The sequence below is a fragment of the Dermacentor silvarum genome, chromosome 7, assembly GCF_013339745.2.
Source record: "Dermacentor silvarum isolate Dsil-2018 chromosome 7, BIME_Dsil_1.4, whole genome shotgun sequence".
In the NCBI taxonomy this organism is placed as follows: domain Eukaryota; kingdom Metazoa; phylum Arthropoda; class Arachnida; order Ixodida; family Ixodidae; genus Dermacentor; species Dermacentor silvarum.
In genome coordinates, this window is record NC_051160.1 from 7,278,904 (window position 1) to 7,295,877 (window position 16,974).

At 46.1% G+C, this 16,974-nt stretch overlaps 1 protein-coding gene across 1 annotated transcript in view; it reads right to left on the bottom strand.

Annotated features, from left to right (window-relative positions):
- Positions 1 to 1,378: 1,378 nt before the first annotated feature.
- The window catches only part of LOC119457490 (uncharacterized), a 70,610-nt gene continuing 55,014 nt past the window's right edge, over positions 1,379 to 16,974 (bottom strand). The window contains exons 13-15 of the mRNA XM_049670879.1: positions 11,448 to 11,705; positions 9,543 to 9,742; positions 1,379 to 4,244 (exon numbers count right to left, since the gene is read on the bottom strand). Of these exons, the coding sequence (XP_049526836.1) occupies positions 2,487 to 4,244; positions 9,543 to 9,742; positions 11,448 to 11,705 (2,216 nt within the window). The 3' untranslated portion in view covers positions 1,379 to 2,486. The remainder of the gene's footprint in view (positions 4,245 to 9,542; positions 9,743 to 11,447; positions 11,706 to 16,974) is intronic.

Here is a 16,974-nt window from a genome sequence, read left to right on the forward strand (position 1 = left end):
ATGGGTTCAATCAGGTTGTATGAGAGAATCTATTTACATGCAGAGTCATTAGGCGAAAACAGCCTATGAATATACTTACCTATATATAACTTCTAAATGTTGGCACGTGACATATATTACTTTCAATGCCCATAATCGAGGGCATTGTGATTATTTTCTGTAAAAAAATATTGTGCTTGTCATAATGCAGGTGTAGCAAGCCTGATACTTTTGCTCATTAACGTTATCTATTTCTCTTGATATAAAGCTTTACCTTGTCCCATTTCCTTATTCAATGAACACAGGGGATGCAGAAGCATTGTTAGGCAAATGATGTTTTGATTAAATTGGTAACATCTACAGTATGTTCAATCCTTGCAATTGAGAGAAGCATAATTCTGATCTGAAAACAATGATTTTTGATCAAATATTGACGAAACTCAAAATCTGAAATAGTATGTTTATAACTTTAAGTTACAAAAGAAGTGAAGCAATGAAGTTTTGGTCTACTTACTGTGCTTGAAAGGGACAAAAAATTAAATTTTATTACACTCAGATTGAGAACACATTTTGAAACTCACATAATTTATAGAAAATCCTCTGCACTGTTCACATACCCAATCTAACCTCATTGAAGATGTCTATGCTTCAAGCAATCTAATTTTGCAGGTGTATGAAATGTTGATATCAGCTCTTACTATTCGTCAAAAAAAATTCAAAGTCTAGCAATTACAAGCAAATTTATGTGCTACAACAATTTGACTTTGAAACAGTGAACTTGAATTTGAAACATTGAACTTCATCTCAATTCCCTGTGAACATTTGAATAAGTAATTTGCGGTTGAATACAAGGTAAACATTAAACATTGAGGGGTATTACCAAAGGCAGACATCGAGTCAAGCTTAAGTGATAAACTAGTGCTCCAACACATCAACTTTACTGAAAACACTGGTTTCATAAAAGAAATAATAAAATGAATTGTAGGACAGCATTGTCATCACCACTTAAAAGTAGAGTACCTGCTTTTTATGATGATGTCATTGCCCTCTTTTCAGTAGTTAATAAATAGCAGTTAAATATTATTAATAAAAGGATGCTCATGTTGCATTTCGACATGAAATAAAGAGCAGTTGGGCCTATTCTACTGAATTCTTTTTTGCAGATTAACTTGCTGATGCAAAATCTTTACAATGCTCTGTTGGTTCTAAATGCAGGTATGTGGCACCATCTATGTGCAGAACATTACTTGCCAAGGGCAATGCAGCCTGTCAGAGTATGACCTCAGAGATACATGGCACGTCACAGGTTTTCTACATTGTGCCAAGGTGTGACACATCAATGCCAACGTTGTAATGTGATCACCTCTACTTAGCAACATCTCATATTTTTTTTTTGGAAATTACATTTTTTCTTGGCACAAATAAAATTCTGGGAGATATCGAGAAGCACCATCTATCACTCTAGCTAGACTTAACATTTGCCTTTAATACCCTTTTAGAGCATGGTACGTAGCTACAGGTGCAGCATTTCTACATTGTGCTGTACGTGCAAACAATTAAGTTCATACTCCTGCAGCTGCTCTTTTTCCAAGTCTCTTGTGCTCACTTATCGTTGCTCAAAAGGGAAAGGACTATTCAAATATTGCAGCTTCGTAAGGACAACAGAATCCTGCTCAGTTCACACGATAAATCAGACAACACCAATTAGCAAATTTCACACGAAAAAAAAAAAAAAAAAGACTAAAAGCAACGGTTTAAAACTACACATCTGGAAAAACAAAAATGGTTCTCTAAAACATGCTTTGCCTCAAAAGCTGCACATGAGGGAATAGAGGAACACTTATCAATTACTCCATACAACACGTATGGAGTGTAAACAAAGAAACAATTACAAAATAACTATACTACCAGCGAGACTTAGTACGGCAACAGAGAATGCTATCTTTATGGCTTTCCAACCGGCATAGTCTAAGTTAACGCTATCGCTGTTCCAAGTCATCTGAAAGCAAGAAGGCTATTCATGCATACTGACTCACTGACTCAACGCAGTAGTGCAGCTCTGCCACATCTTATGTCTAGCCTGTCTGAATTGACATGCATGATTTGTGAGCGAAGTAAAAGGCTTCTGCTTTGCAGAGCCTGATGGAATGGCCCCAATGTACAACGGCAATGACGACAGTCTGGTGTGCTGCTAAGCGATGCAACTGAGCACATTCCGTTTTGATGCGATGTTTCCTGCATTAGTGGGACAAATCTGCTCGTGCAACTACAGTGAGTCGACCTGCACTGCCGAAAGTGAGTTGTGTCACCAACAGCATTCTGTGTGGAGTTCAGAGCCATACTGGAGCACAGTCAAATCTCCTGGCCAAGGACAGCCACACCTGTCGGGTCTGAGCTGGAAGTATCAATGCACCGAGTGAGACCCTGCTTTCTTTGGTTGCTGGTTTACGTTGCACTGGACTTTGCCATCCAAGGGCATTCAAAGGCACTCGTGCACGGGGAGGGGACTAGGAGTTGGATGCCATATTTGCCTGGAACTTGTCGACAATGTGCTTCACCCAGCCTCTTTGGCGGCATGCCACTGGTGCGGGCCCAGGGGATGATGTGCACAAACTAGACTCTGCGGATGCTTGCTGCTGGTCAGCTTGACTCGAATCCTCGTGTGGTGGCAGCTTCTCTGCAACAGCTTGGAGCTTGTTGCTATTAGCCCTACGTGCCAACAGGCCTGGTTTCACTGCAACCTCATGCTCGCTGCCACTGACCTCCTCCGGATCGCTGTAGATTGCGGAGTCGCGAAACATGTCATCAGCCAGGACGTCCTCGATGGCCTCGAAGTTCCTTTCATAGTAACTGTCCGCCGAGGAATCGCTGTTCTCGGAGTCGGTGTCATCATCCAGTTCCAGGACAGCGTTGGCCAGGTGTGGAATCAATGGCACAGGCTTGGGGCTGCTGTCAGCTTCTGGCTGCAGATTGCCAGTGTTGCCACCACTTTCGTTTTTGTTCAATATGGCGAGGATGGTCTGAGGAATGCAATAGTCAGGCTCTCGCTGCCGAGCAATTCGTGCCGCAGCCGTGGAGTTGCCCTGGACACCATGCAGACTCGAAAACCGCGGAAGGTGCCTTGCCTTAGACTGTATAACGCTGGCACATGCTCGGCTAAACGAGCCAACAGCTTTAAGCTGGGCCAGTCGAGAATCGTTGCTGCGTACGCTGTCTCGACTTGACCCGTGGCTCAGTTGTCCTTCAGCGTTGCGTGCGGGGCCATTGTTCAGGTTAGGCGACCACAGGACGCGCGTCAACTTTGTGCCCAGGCCTAAGAGCGTGTTGCGCCAGGAGCCACCGTGCAGAGTATCCCGGCGGTATATTCGATGCTCGGGGTGAACCACAGAGGACGCCAGGTTTTCCACACTGGCCACAGGGTTCAGCTCCTGGCTGCTGAACTGGCTGCTGTGGTTTCCTTGAGGCATGTAGCTTCCGGGTCCATCGATGAAGTCTGCTCGGGAAGGCTGGTCAGATGCTATCGTGAAAGGTCGCTGCTCCGGGGCTTGCAGCCGCAGCCGCTCCATGCGAGCTCTGAGCTGGTGCATCTTGGAGCCAGTCTCGGAGGAGGGTGATGTTGGGGTGCCGTGACGGAAACTGCGCGGGAGTGAGCCGCACCGCTTGCAGGCATTTGGAGGGAGGTGTTCCTCGAGGCTGTTCAACCAGTCTTCAGGTACACTGTTCTCCCTTTTGACTCGTCGAAGGTCCGCCGCCTTGCTTCTTTCTGGGCAATCAGTCTCGGGAAGTGCTGCCTCGCTGAAAGAGTGGCTCCTCTGGACCAGTTTACTAGAAGATGGAATTGAAGCAGCATGGGCACCGAGCCTTGCCCAGAGTGCGGTGAAGTCGGTACCGGCAGAAGTGCAGTATGTGGCACCGTAAGACTGCTCGCTTATGTGCCGACTAGCAAACTCAAAAGTGACGTACTCGCCCGGGATCTCCTCGGAGTGGTAGCTTGGCGAGCGCACAGACGGCCTGTAGCGGAGGAGTCTGCGTACGTCTACCATGCAGGCACCATCTTCATTTTCTGTGTCACTGGTGTCCACACTAGTTCTCGGACACTGCTTCCAGGGCGGCCACGGCTCCTCACTGGAACTTCTCGATTCGAGTCTTTCTACTGTCCTTGCTTCTGGCTTGCCTGCATAGCATGAGGTGTCGGATCTCGGTGAAGTGGGTGAGCTTGGACCCAAGTTCTGGCTGCTGGTTGTTGCTGTACCAGATTGGGTGTACTGCAATGTAAAAGAAAAGAAACAAGAAGACCTCAGCAATACAACCAACGGGAGGAGGCACATAAGTGTGGTGAACAGGTGAGGTGTTAATATTTTGTTCTAACTCACTCTCACATTTTGTAGTGAAGTCGACAAAATCAGCGATTTGCTTCATTATATTGAAAGTCAATCTTTTATGCAAATAAGCACAGTCGCCGATGAATTTTTTTTTTAACAGAAGGGACCGCAAAATTTTTCGAATTATATTGGGCAATCTGAGAAAGCAAATTTGAATGAGAAAAGAAATCATTTTGTTGAATCTGAGAGTCGGCGACAAAAGATATGATTTCATGCTGTGTCAACAATGTATTCACATCAGTAGTGCGAAGCCAGGCACACTTTTGTGTTCACTATGCCCCAGCAGTTGATAGTGTTTTCTGCAGTGGGAAAACGCTATCACGAAAAGCGTCGGCAGCAGGGAGCGAATGCTTCATCTGCCTCTCGCTTCAATGCATCTCCGAAACATGAGATTATGCAACCATCTTCCCGCACATATGTGTGGGAAGACAGCGCACGATGCCACGCCATCCCAGCTCACCTAGTCATTGCACAAGCGGCAGATTACCTCTAAGGCAGGTCACGAAGGCTGCGTATGTGCACTCAGCCACAGCTGCGCTAGAAAAGGAACGCACGCCAACCTGCCCCCCTCACCTTCCCACCCTTTCCCCTTGCTGCTAGCCACCATCCTTCTCGACTTGCCCTTGCAAGCTTTTACTCGCACCTAAAGCATACGGCGTGCGAGGCGCGATAGGATCTTATCGCACTTGGACTTTATACAGAACACGACGTTACTTCAAAGGCATGCGATTTAAAAGGTGCGTTCGCAAGCAGCCACATGTAATTCAACCATTTGACCATGTACATCTGCAGAAGTTTCCATTTATTGTCTCCGTATGCCTTTGTGGTGGCAAGCGTACATGTGGTCTGACCTTATGTTTCACGTGGTTCGAGGCTAGTTGAGTGTTCAAAACTAGTCGAAATTAGCGAGACCCGATGGCTACAACACTGATAAGCAGGGTGGCCGAAGTTTCATTCCTACACGGGCGGCCGCGGCCAAGCGTGAGCCGACGATAGTTGGCTTCTTCCAGAACTACGTAATTATTATCGAAATGCGAAAGCAGATTTCCCTTACTTCAGCCTGTTTATTAAACTTCGTGAATAAATATACACAGTAACAGTAGGAAGAAGAGCACTGATCCAAACACCCTTCTAGATTGATGTCAGCTATTGGCCAATAGCAGCTGCATTTTCTGGACGCTTTATTATGAAATAAAGCGTCCAGAAAAGAATGAGGACGAGGCTTGTGCTTAAAAAGAGAGCATTTAGAGAAAGGTGACTTTGCTCTCCGCTTGTGGGCGCATGACTGCAGAACTTGGCTAAGATGTTCACAGCAGCGTATGCTATCTGCTGACTGTGTTTTTTCATCAAGCCCCAGGGGTGATTCAGGGACCCTTTAAATAACTTCATTATACAGTGTAAACCGCTTATAACGTAAGTCGCCGGAGACGCGAATATCCGCACTATAACCAAAGCAACAATTTTCAAGGCCCGCACATATGCAAAACATGTGCACCGAGCCGCCACGCGTATGCGACAGTCAACGAATGCGGCTAGAACGTTTACATTCAATTTACAGTCGAATCTCGTCAATTTGAACCAAATCACGCGGTGGCACCTCCGACCAGCATTGCTCCGGCACCGCCATAGAGTAAAAGCTTAGGGGAGACCCCTCAATGTCGCGCGCGAACAAAAAAAAAAAAAAAAAAATGCAGCGGACATTTCACCCTCTCTCAAATGGCAAGGTCGCCGATTCTGCATTGCGCCGGAACATACGTGCACGTGCCAACGTCTCAGCCACGCTACCATAGCCACGCGTATAAAATGGCAGTGAACCCTTCTTTCTCCTTTATGCTTCCTCTACTTTCTAGTCACGTGTTGACCTTGCACGCTGCGGCTATGGCGCAGAGGGAAGCAGCGGCGCTGTCCTAGCCCGGCCAACGAAACTGCCCATGCCGGCAAACGCCCACTTCCCGATAACGGCAGAAAACGACACTTCGGGGAGCTGGCGCCGGGCCGGCTGTAGCGGCGGCGCCTGCATGGCGGCGGGCGCGCACAGTGACAGTCGAAAGTGAGGGAGCTACGAGAGAGGGCGAGGGGAGCCACCGAAGCGGCGGAGTTGCCAAGGCGTAATCCGTTTCCCTGCCGCCCTCCTCCCTCACATTCCACGGTCTCCGCGTGCGCCCTTCGCCGTGCCCTGCCGGCGCCGCCCGCTCGCTCGCTGAAGTTTCGTTTACTGCCGTTATCGTGAAGCGAGCGTTGGCTGTTTCGTGGCCCTCGCTTGCTATGCGCGCCGTGATATTTCATGACTCGACTCGCACTCAAGATTCTGGTTTCAGCCTCACTGGCTGTTCGTTCGCACCACGTGCCCTTCTCCTCCACTTCGTCTCTTTCTTCCTCGATCACTCCTTGGGGTGCCCATTTGAGGGGAGCGTTCGCCGTCTCCACTGACTTCCGTACTCCCAGGCAGCCGCACTGTAACCGGTATTTCGTTTCCCGCAACTGCACTATAAGCGATACGCGTATACATGGAGTGCTATGGGAAAATTAACGGGAGTCTGGAAAGACCGCACTATATCCGGTCCTGCACTATAAGCGGTTACGTTATAAGTGGTCTATACTGTATCGAGAATTTTGTTAAACTGAAGTTCGTTATTTCAAGGAATTTGACATACACGTGCAACTTAACTAGGTACATTAACTATATGTGCAAACCAAATCAAAAAAGATAGGGTCAACCAACTGTCAACGTACATGGTGTTTCAAATAATTCTATAAATAAATGTTGATTACTGTATTTACCTGCTGTTAACACGCCCTTCAATCTTATTCGCATCCAATTTTTGCAGGCTTAAAGTAAGACAGTAAATGTCCACATGAATGTAACATGCCACTGATTCATAAAAGAAGATTACCGCATGCCCCCAACGCTCACGATCAGAAAATACTCGATGTGCAGAATTTATCTTCACAGATGGGCTTTCTTTACTTTTTTTTTTTAATGAGTTGTCATGCTGAAAGAGGTCCTGCGTCGTCGCCATTTGTGCTTCATTGGCCACAGATACACCAAGAACACAAGCAGTAATCTCAAGCGATCACTTTGAGAGATACTATTACTTTCGCGAGACTCTGCATTGGACTTGCGGAAGTATGCGTCCAACAGCATTTCTGGAACTGTGTGCAGATAGCAAGATTAGCACAGCGCCACAAACACTGGCTGCCGATTACACCGACACATCAGGTGCCGAATCCTGCGAAATCTCTCGAAAATCATAGTATCTCAGAAAATTATTGGCCAAGAATACCGCTCTAGATTGTAGTAGAGCACAAAATGAATGGCAACCTTCACAAAAATGTGCACTGTTGCCATTTTGTGATGGGAATGATGCTGTTTGACGGTAGGCTGTTGCCAACACTGCGAATGTGGCTTTGGTTTCGTATCCGATTGTAACGCGCAGGCAAAGTTTTGGACCCATTTTTTTCTGAAAACAAGGTGCATGTTAGATTCGGGGAAATAAGGAACACAGTCGATCCCGGATATATCGAACTTGAAGGCAATAACGAAATAGTTCGATATATCGATATTTCGAAATATAACATATGCCTATCTGAACCTTATCTGAGATCTCAGCACAGCTTAGACAGTTTCCCGAGATCGTGAATAGTGGGAATTCACCGATTTGCTTTTCCAAACACACAAAAGTTCACTTAGTTTTTGCTCACGAACGTTTCTGTGGGAAGAAGCGCACTTGCAGAGGTGCAGTGCCATGTTTGATATATTGAATGTGGCAGTGAACGGGAGTTTGATGCATGCGAAGTACATCATTATACTTTCGCATGAGATTTTCAAGGGGATTTCACAACTGTTCGATATAGACAACAATTTGATATATCCGAGTTTGATGTATCCAGTATCAACTGTATCTCTATGGAGGTTTAGTATAGCGGAAAACGCTTACGTCAGCGTTAGCGTGCGACGCAACGCTAACACAAAGAAAGGCTGCACTGCGCGGCACAAGGTAGTGTTTTAGAATAGTGGAATGGAGTAAAACGCTAACGCTAATGCAAATACCCTTGGGCGCCATCTCGAGGTGAATACAGCAAACACGAGCAGACCAAAAGGCCAGGTGGTTCGATTCCAGAGATAGTGCAGTCTACAGTCTAATTTTCGAATATATTGGTGCTAACTATGTCCATACAGTTAATTTTACCTACTCTGTGGCTAATTCTCGCTTTTTGTGGGCACCGGCTAAATGGCATTCCAGACACCATGGGCTTCAAGCGAGCCCTGTGAAGTCCAAGCCAACGCGTTCCATACCAGAACAGTGTGCCGTAAGGTGGCTTCACCTTAACATCTCTATATCTACGGCAGTGCACCCTGTACAGGATTAAAGTGCAAGGTAAATATATTGGCAGCATTTACACCCATATCGTTAATTTTACCTACTCTACAAATAGCTCTCGCTTTTTGTCTTGTTGAGCCCTACATTTTGATGCCATTTGTGATTCACCACGACGCTCTGGAGGTGCGAAAAGGCCATTCTTTTGCTGGAAGTGGTTACAAGCTACCCAGATCACAGACATGCAAAACTTGTGCGAAGTTAACTAAGAAGACCTTGTCTTCAAAGTGCCTTATCATGTGTTTCAGCTTGTTTTCTATTGAGGTTTTAGAAAACTGTGTTGGCACACACAAGAGATTCTTGAATGCAGGAGTTTTCTTGTGGCTCAAGCAGGTAGCATTGAGTGAGACACCCACCACATCATTCACAATCATGAGTGCAGATTACACCTAGTGTCATATGTAACCTAGCACATGAGATGGACTTCTAGCAGCCTTGTTTAGCATTTGTGGGCTGTACAGAGCAGGGATCAGTGGCTTTGAGAAGACTGCAAGCTATCACAATCTAGGCACGTTCAATGAGAAACCCTGGCTCCAGTTGCAGAGGAAAAGGAAAGTTTGTGTTATCTGCCAGCAGCTATATTATAGAGAGTAGAGTATAACTACAAATTTCTGGCTGTATGCTTTAAAAAAAACTGCCTTTCCACAGTTTACACATTCCGGAAACATCTGTGGGCATGTGTACAGCAGTACATCACAGCGCCTCTTTCGCTGAAAAGTAAATTTTTTTGCAAAATTATGAAATGCATAGATCTGTAGAGGTCAGCAACACTGCTAGGGATAGACGTTTTCAGTACACACACCTCCGGGCAGCACTGGAACTCTGCAGGATCCAATGTACTGATCCTCTGGCATGAGACAGGCTGGCAAGAGCACGACTTGGTGAGGCGAGCCTGCAAGGCACAATTTCTGTAGCACGCACAGCTTCGTTTCAATGCATCATGAGCAACAGTAAAGTACATTCTGCGAGCATTCATATTGTGGACTACATGTTTCACTTTTGCTCACTGCACACAATACACAACCTACCCGAACCCCCAACAGTCATTGCAGTCTTATTCCAATGATAGCATATTTACTCGTGTAAGGCCTGCCTTCATTTGAAGTGTGAAAATTTGAAACAAAAAGGTTCACAAGCGTCACACACATACCCACGTGCTGATTAATTTCTGAATGCCGTTATTAGGTGGCACTAGTTGTCCTGCCAACGATGGCATTATAGTAATCACCATATGATACACTTGGCATAAAATCACAATCTTTGGTCTCCAACTTTCAATAAAACTTTCGGCAGCTGATTGCCCCGAGTTCCCAAAGAGGTTATTTCACAAGATGCACTGTACGATGAAACTGCACTGGTTAGGCCTAGTCAGTGGGTGTGGTAGGCTGCGATCCATTGCGGGGGAGTTTGCCCTTGAAATATTCGTACGAGTAGACCACATCAGCGTTTGCACTTTCTGGGCGGAATGGCTTAAGCTAGTGTGTGGTCATAAAGCCAATAAACCTCCAAACTTATTTTGTGCAGCACAGCCTCATGTGACAGTGTTGCGAAGTCAAGGCTGCATGCTCTGTATCTGCACTTCACGAGCACCAGTAAAGCATGTCGGGTTGCATGATGGGTGAACACGAAATGCAACCATGGCCTTGGCCATTTAAAATAAATGTTCTTTTAATGGAGCACAACACTGAGTTTTCTGTAAATGAGTTTTCCCGCTGTGTTGGCACAATAAAAAAAAATCAATTTTATTATTGCTCTTTTGTTTTTATGACTGCCCAATTACAGTGGAACCTTGATAAATGGATATTGCTTAAATGAAACTGTCGCTTCAATGGAACACCATTTTCGTGGTTGGCTGGTTTCGTATTCATGCAATGGTAAAAGCTTTGTCTCCTGATAAATGGAACCAATTAAACTGGTCCCTTGAGGTTCCATTTAAAGAGAGTCCACTGTATTCGAACATTTTTGTGGCCCTGTTCATACTCGAAAAAATTCAGTCGGCAACCGTAATATGTTGACAGTCAGTCACTGGGGGTTGCACTTTGCATAGCAGTCGGAGTACAATTTGAAACTTCGGTGACCAGCCATAAGCCTGCCTCGTGTGCACTAGAAAAAAAATAAAAAATAAGGGCGGGGATAGAGTTTTTTATAATATAAACCTTTCTATAAGATAAACCTTTCTATAAATTTATACTTCTGGAATGATGATCTTATGCTATGCCTACTGCAGGACAAAAGCCTGTCTCAGTAATGTCTACCCTAATTGGCTTTTACCCCTGTTTTGTGTCAGCTGACACCATCTTCACTTCTTCCATCTTCAAATCACACTATGTAAATCTTTGCTGTCTTCGACTGTAGTTCCTTTCTCTTGGCAACCATTCTGTCAATCCTACAGACCCACTGTTTATCTCAGCTCAATGCATTACACAACCTGCCCAACTCCATTGTTTCCTTTGACCTCAACAAGAATATTGGCTACCCTGTGTGCTCTCTAATCCACACCGCTGTTCTCTCTCTTTAAGCCACACCCATCACTCTACTAAACACTTAATTGGCCCATCAAGTTTCTGAAATGACAAACAAGATGCTCTCAATGACAGCAATGTGCTGCAGTGCTTATGCGTTCACACTCACACAAGCAAAAATCCCATTACTAATATATAACGCTTCCATATCGAGCTCTATGAGCACCAACATTTACATTTCCGTCAATTCAGTGTCCTTTCAATCCTGCGCCCTATTTTAAGAGTTAGCCCCTGAAAGCCAGTATTGTGACTCCCTTGCTTAGCAGATAACGCGATACGAGACAGAGTGAAAAAGGGGGGGGGGGGGGGAGAATCCCACAATAGCCTTGTCGAAGATGTGAGAGAAGCAAGGCAAGGAGGGCACCTCCTCCGAAGATGCCATTGCAGCTGAGCAACACCCCACCAGCTCTGGACATATGTGGTTGATCTCACCTTTCTTGAGCCTGCAGAGAGATAAAAGAAAGCTCTCGAGTGATACTGGACAATTATGGAAGCTATAACAAATGTAAATAATGCAGAACATGGCGCAATAGCATGAGACACAAGCTCGACTTGCAGGTAGAATTTATCTTTCTTAATAAATCCCCCAAAACAGCAATGCAAGTGCCTAATGTGACTAATGCTGTAGAACAATGACTGATTTTAAAAATGCCCATGTAAGCTTCTCTGTCTAGAGAGACGGACTTGTTCCATCAAGCAGACCGGTCGATCCATTCCATACCCTTCTTTTTCAACATTCATAAGCTTTGTTTTGCACTGGTTTATTGGTTTCAAATGCTGATGTACGCCGGCCTGATTGCAAGATTGTTCAAAGTAGTCTAAAAAGAGTTCCCTCCAAAATTCGCAACTCAGCCTGGAATTAACATACGCAATACGCTGACACAGTTGCGAACCGATAATTCAGACTTGACTGGGACCGCAAACAGGTCCGAATAATCAGGAGTCCGAAATACCAAATTTGCCAGAAAATCAGTGATTTTATTCTACTAGTGGCCAAAAAAGGTGTGCCGTATTCTCGGATAGTAGTCACCTTTCAGGTATACCTTCCAATTTTGCGTGACTAGTGCAAGACGCATTGGTGTCTACGATCGACGGCATTCTTGGCACATTGCCAAGTATGCTATCTTATTACAGCACGGAAAGGCTGCAACCCATTGATGCATTCGGTGCTAGTCACGCGAAATATCGAGAAAGAGATTGTCCGAGAATACGGCCCAAGTGTGTCAACGCGTTCCTACACGCACATACGCTTGCCTTTGGCATATACAGTCCGTGATCAGAATTTTCTAGTGATCCATGCTTTACGCTATTCCTTTTCACACTTTTCGCACTTCGTAAGTGATCAGAGTGACACTCTGCTCGCATTAACAACGGGATTAGCCAGCCATGAACGGTGGATGATAAGAGCAGAACAGAACTTGCACGACAAAATGGGCAAATCGCAAATACAGTCTTTACGACTTAGCGGCTTGGCTTGTGCTGTCATTTGGGCACTGTCGACTTCGCTAATTTCGGTTTTGAGATGCCGGCGACACAGCCAGTGACGTATCAAAATGAAAATATTGCCATTTTTGGTCTAATATCACCGAAAAACTCGGATCTCACTGAATCGAATAGTAAATGTTCGAATAATTCAATTTGAGAATCCCATATCTACTATTCAGTTTTTCAAATATGCGATATATTCAATGTGGAGACCCGTGCAGTGCCACGAGTGATCGGTCCAGAGATCACGCGTGCGAGTTAGATTGATGGCTGTGGAAGCGGTGCGCAGTTCGTGACCACGTACCGTATTTTCGTGCATATATCCCGTGCCGTAAATTACAATAATTTACCAGTAAACTAGGCTTTATGTGCAGTTCGCTCAGAAGTGTGGCTTCAAAGCAGCGCAGTGCGCGCTGCCGTTATTTCCGTTGCTGTTGTTGTCTCCTAGGTATACTATCTCACTGTACCCTAGAGAGCCCCACCCTCAACCTAGCACCACGATGCCATGAAGTCACACCCCAAGGCAAAGTTCTCCTAGGGAACTCTGTCCTCTCCCCACCCCTGCATGTTGAAGATCCCTTCTCCCTTTTTTCGTGGTCGCCCATTCTCCTCCTCTTTACGGGTCGCCATTTTGTGTACAGCAGAGAGCAATGCACAAAATGGTGTACAGGTACAGCAGAGCGCCAAATTACCGTCGGGATTTTTGGCTCGGTCACGCTTGCTCCATCACCGCTGCATGTGTGAGGACGGTTCAGTCTGTGCCGTCTGTGGGGGTACGATCCCCAACCCGTAGCGCGTGCAATCGCAGCTACGTAGAGTTCGGGCAAATAAGGCAACGAGCGAATCAACTCAACAACATTTATTGCTGCGGGCAATACGACACACTTGCAGAGGGAAGTCCACTCTGTAATAAGGAATAAATAGGCTTGCCTCATTGCATGTGGTAGTCACGCAAGCGAGGTCCACTTATGGGTTGCAGCAGGTAAAATCCGCTCCGGCAGGTTAGAGGTAGAGACGCCAGAGAGAGCGGGTCTCTCCCGGTCGCGCACTTTTATCTCTTTTTACCTTTTCGCGAAGAGAATGTCCGCCCGCCCGTTGGATAGCTACCCTCTTCCCGCGAGAGTACGCGAGTCACGAGAGGCGGGTTAGAACCGGGAGAGGGCAAAGTGCCTCTCTCTCGTGTCTGCGCTGGCTCCCGAGGCGTGCGAAACGTGCGTAAGTGACGACGAGAGTACGCGGAAGAAGATGGGCACGTGCGGTCCCCACACGTCATCCTCTGTTGTGTGAATGCTAGCTGTGAAGTGATCCGATTCCTGTCACATGTCATGCAGTTGATTCATCCGGGATCACGTCCGTCATGTGAATCGAGCTTTATCAGCATCGCCGAATAAGGGGGGAAACAGAGTCGCTGTGCACCAGCAAATCGAAACTGTTTTTCAGTGTTGGTCCAGCCAGTTTAAGAATTGGAGCAATTTTAGGAGCAGAAAAAAGCTGTTTTCTAGCGATTTAGGAGCAGCCACATTAGCATTTTGTAGCAGTTCAGTAGCACAAAATTAGCCTATATTCGGTAGCACCGGTAGCCTATATTTTATGTCCACTGCAGGACGAAGGGTCTCCCTGCGATCTCCAATTACCCCTGTCTTGCGCTAGCGTATTCCAACTTGCGCCTGCAATTTTCCTAACTTCATCATCCCTTCTGGTTTTATGCCGACCTCGACTGCGCTTCCCTTCTCTTGGTATCCATTCTGTAACCCTAATGGTCCACCGGTTATCAATCCTACGCATTACATGGCCTGCCCAGCTCCATTTCTTGCGCTTAATGTCAACTAGAATATCGGCCATCCCCGTTTTTTCTCTAATCCACACCGCTCTCTTCCCGTCTCTTAACGTTAGTCCTAAGATTTTTCGTTCCATCGCTCTTTGTGCAGTCCTTAACTTGTTCTCGAGCTTCTTTGTTAACCTCCAAGTTACTACTACCCAATTGTTAAGTACTTCTTTAGAGCAAATGGACACAAGCAAGACAGACTGATGCAGCAATTTAGCTCGCGTGCCCAGAGCAGAAAACGTAGCAAACAGACTTTATTTGCCTATGCAAATAGCACTTGTAAACTACTGAGAATAGTTTTATGCAATCAGACATAATACAAAAGCAACTAGAAATGCAGAAAAAAAATTTTGTGCAACAACAATGCCTAGCCGGGGGCCCGAGAAGCCGACGCTCAATGTGCTTAGTCGTGCAGTTCCAAGTGGCGATACGCGAAATGCCTAGCCGCAGGCTCAAGTAGTCGACGCTCTATGGGCTTAGTCGCTCAGTCCCAAGTGCCGATGCGCGAAATGCCTAGCTGCGGGCCCGAGGAGTTGACGCTCGATGTGCTTAGTTGCGCAGTGCCAAGTGCCGATGGGCGAAGTGCCTAGCCGCGGGCCCGAGAAGCCGACGCTCGATGTGCTTAGTCGCGAATTCGGAAACATCGAGTGCTGAAAGGCTTGACTGTGTGTCCAATCGAGGATTCCATGCGCGAAGCTTGGTTGCTAAGTCTGCGTCGCCGATGCTCGAAATGCTTAGCCGCGTGTCTGTCCACAAACGGAGGGATCGGCCACGCTACTGCATGTCCACGTAGCGCCCAATGCAAAGGTGGTGCTTTGGCGCACTTGGCGCAAGTTGCATTTCGGTGGGCGCAGCAAGGCGCAGACAAGTATAATTGTAGCAAAATGGCGCAGTTGGACCACCAATGTGTTTTTGCAAATATTTGAGCATTGTTGTATGCAGTTATTTCTGCAGGCTTATACGCACATACTTTTTTTTTTCCAGGCTGTTGTAAATGGGAGTGCAGGTTATGCGTGGTGGTGGGTTATATAAGAAAAAAGATGGTATTCAACATGATCTGCGTGCCTATCAGCGGCTAATCGGCCCAATCTTCACAGATGCTTTCGGACTTTATGAAACATGCGCTGCTTTTGCTGCCGTTCTCCCCATCTACGTCACATTACCATTTTCGCTTAGTACTGTCAACATGGACGAACCTTGTACTGACAGAGGCGCATCCAGCCGACACCATGCCGTTCTCAAAGTGACAAAGTCCGCTGCCCAAAACGGCCCGCGCTCGGCGCTCTTTTTATGCCGAACGCAAAGTGAAACACTCACTTGGGTTACATCGTGCACGAGAGGCTCCTCAGCGCACCCGACATGTGGCACTGCACGAATCTCTATGCCAAATATATTGAATGCTCCAAAAATAAAATATATATTAGATATTCAATTCACAAATCGAATTACTCGAACATTCACTGTTTGATTCCGATTGGGTGATATTCGAGTACTCACACACCCCTACTTTCTTTGGAGCTTCAACTAAAGCTTTGTATCAATGTAGCTTTTCATCTCATAAATAGTGTAGTCACAAGTACTGCGTATTAGATGTAACTAGTGCTGCGCGAATTTTGGGTGCTGTGGGAATTCAAATATTAAAGCTTGAGTGCGAAATGAATATTTTTCTAATACTTCCAAGTAATAAATTAGTGAAAAAAATGCATTGCATAACACGGCCAAAAAAGCTAATTTATTGCACAACTAGTGTACTCCCACATATATATGTCCCTCGAAAAAATAACAGTCCAATACAGATGTTCAACATAATGGATAGCTACAAGATGAATCACTGAATGTTGTCATAGAGGAAAGCGAGCTGCTTAACATGTCCCAGAAGTACACAAGCCCTCCTGCTAGTAACTGCACCGAACAACGAGAACATGTGCTCGCTAGACACGCTTGTGGCTGGTATAGCCAGGTACTGCCTTGCAAGGTAAGCCAGCAAAGGGTAAGCTCTTGCGCCTTGCTCCTGCCACCAGCGACACGGGTCTTCCTTTCTGTGTAGAGTCACATCATGCAAGTACGCCTTTCTGCTTGTGCTTGTGGCTGTGAATGCTGTTGCTGGCTTAGAAGGGTGTCAAAATTATTCCGCAAGGAGAATTGGGTTTGAGCGTTTCATTTAGACGCGCTGCGATTTGATTTTTAGCGAATGATATCACTATACAGTCAACACCAGATCTGACTCCCTAGGAACTGCAAGAACATCCGAAAAATCGGGCAGCCCCAAAAAATGAATGCATGCCTTTTACTGCCCCCAAGGGCACAAATCGCCAGAGGAACGCATAAAATAGCTCTGAAGGCCTGCCAGTACACTTGTTAGGTGTATCGGTGCTCGTACTGTGATAGGAGATGGCGGGTGC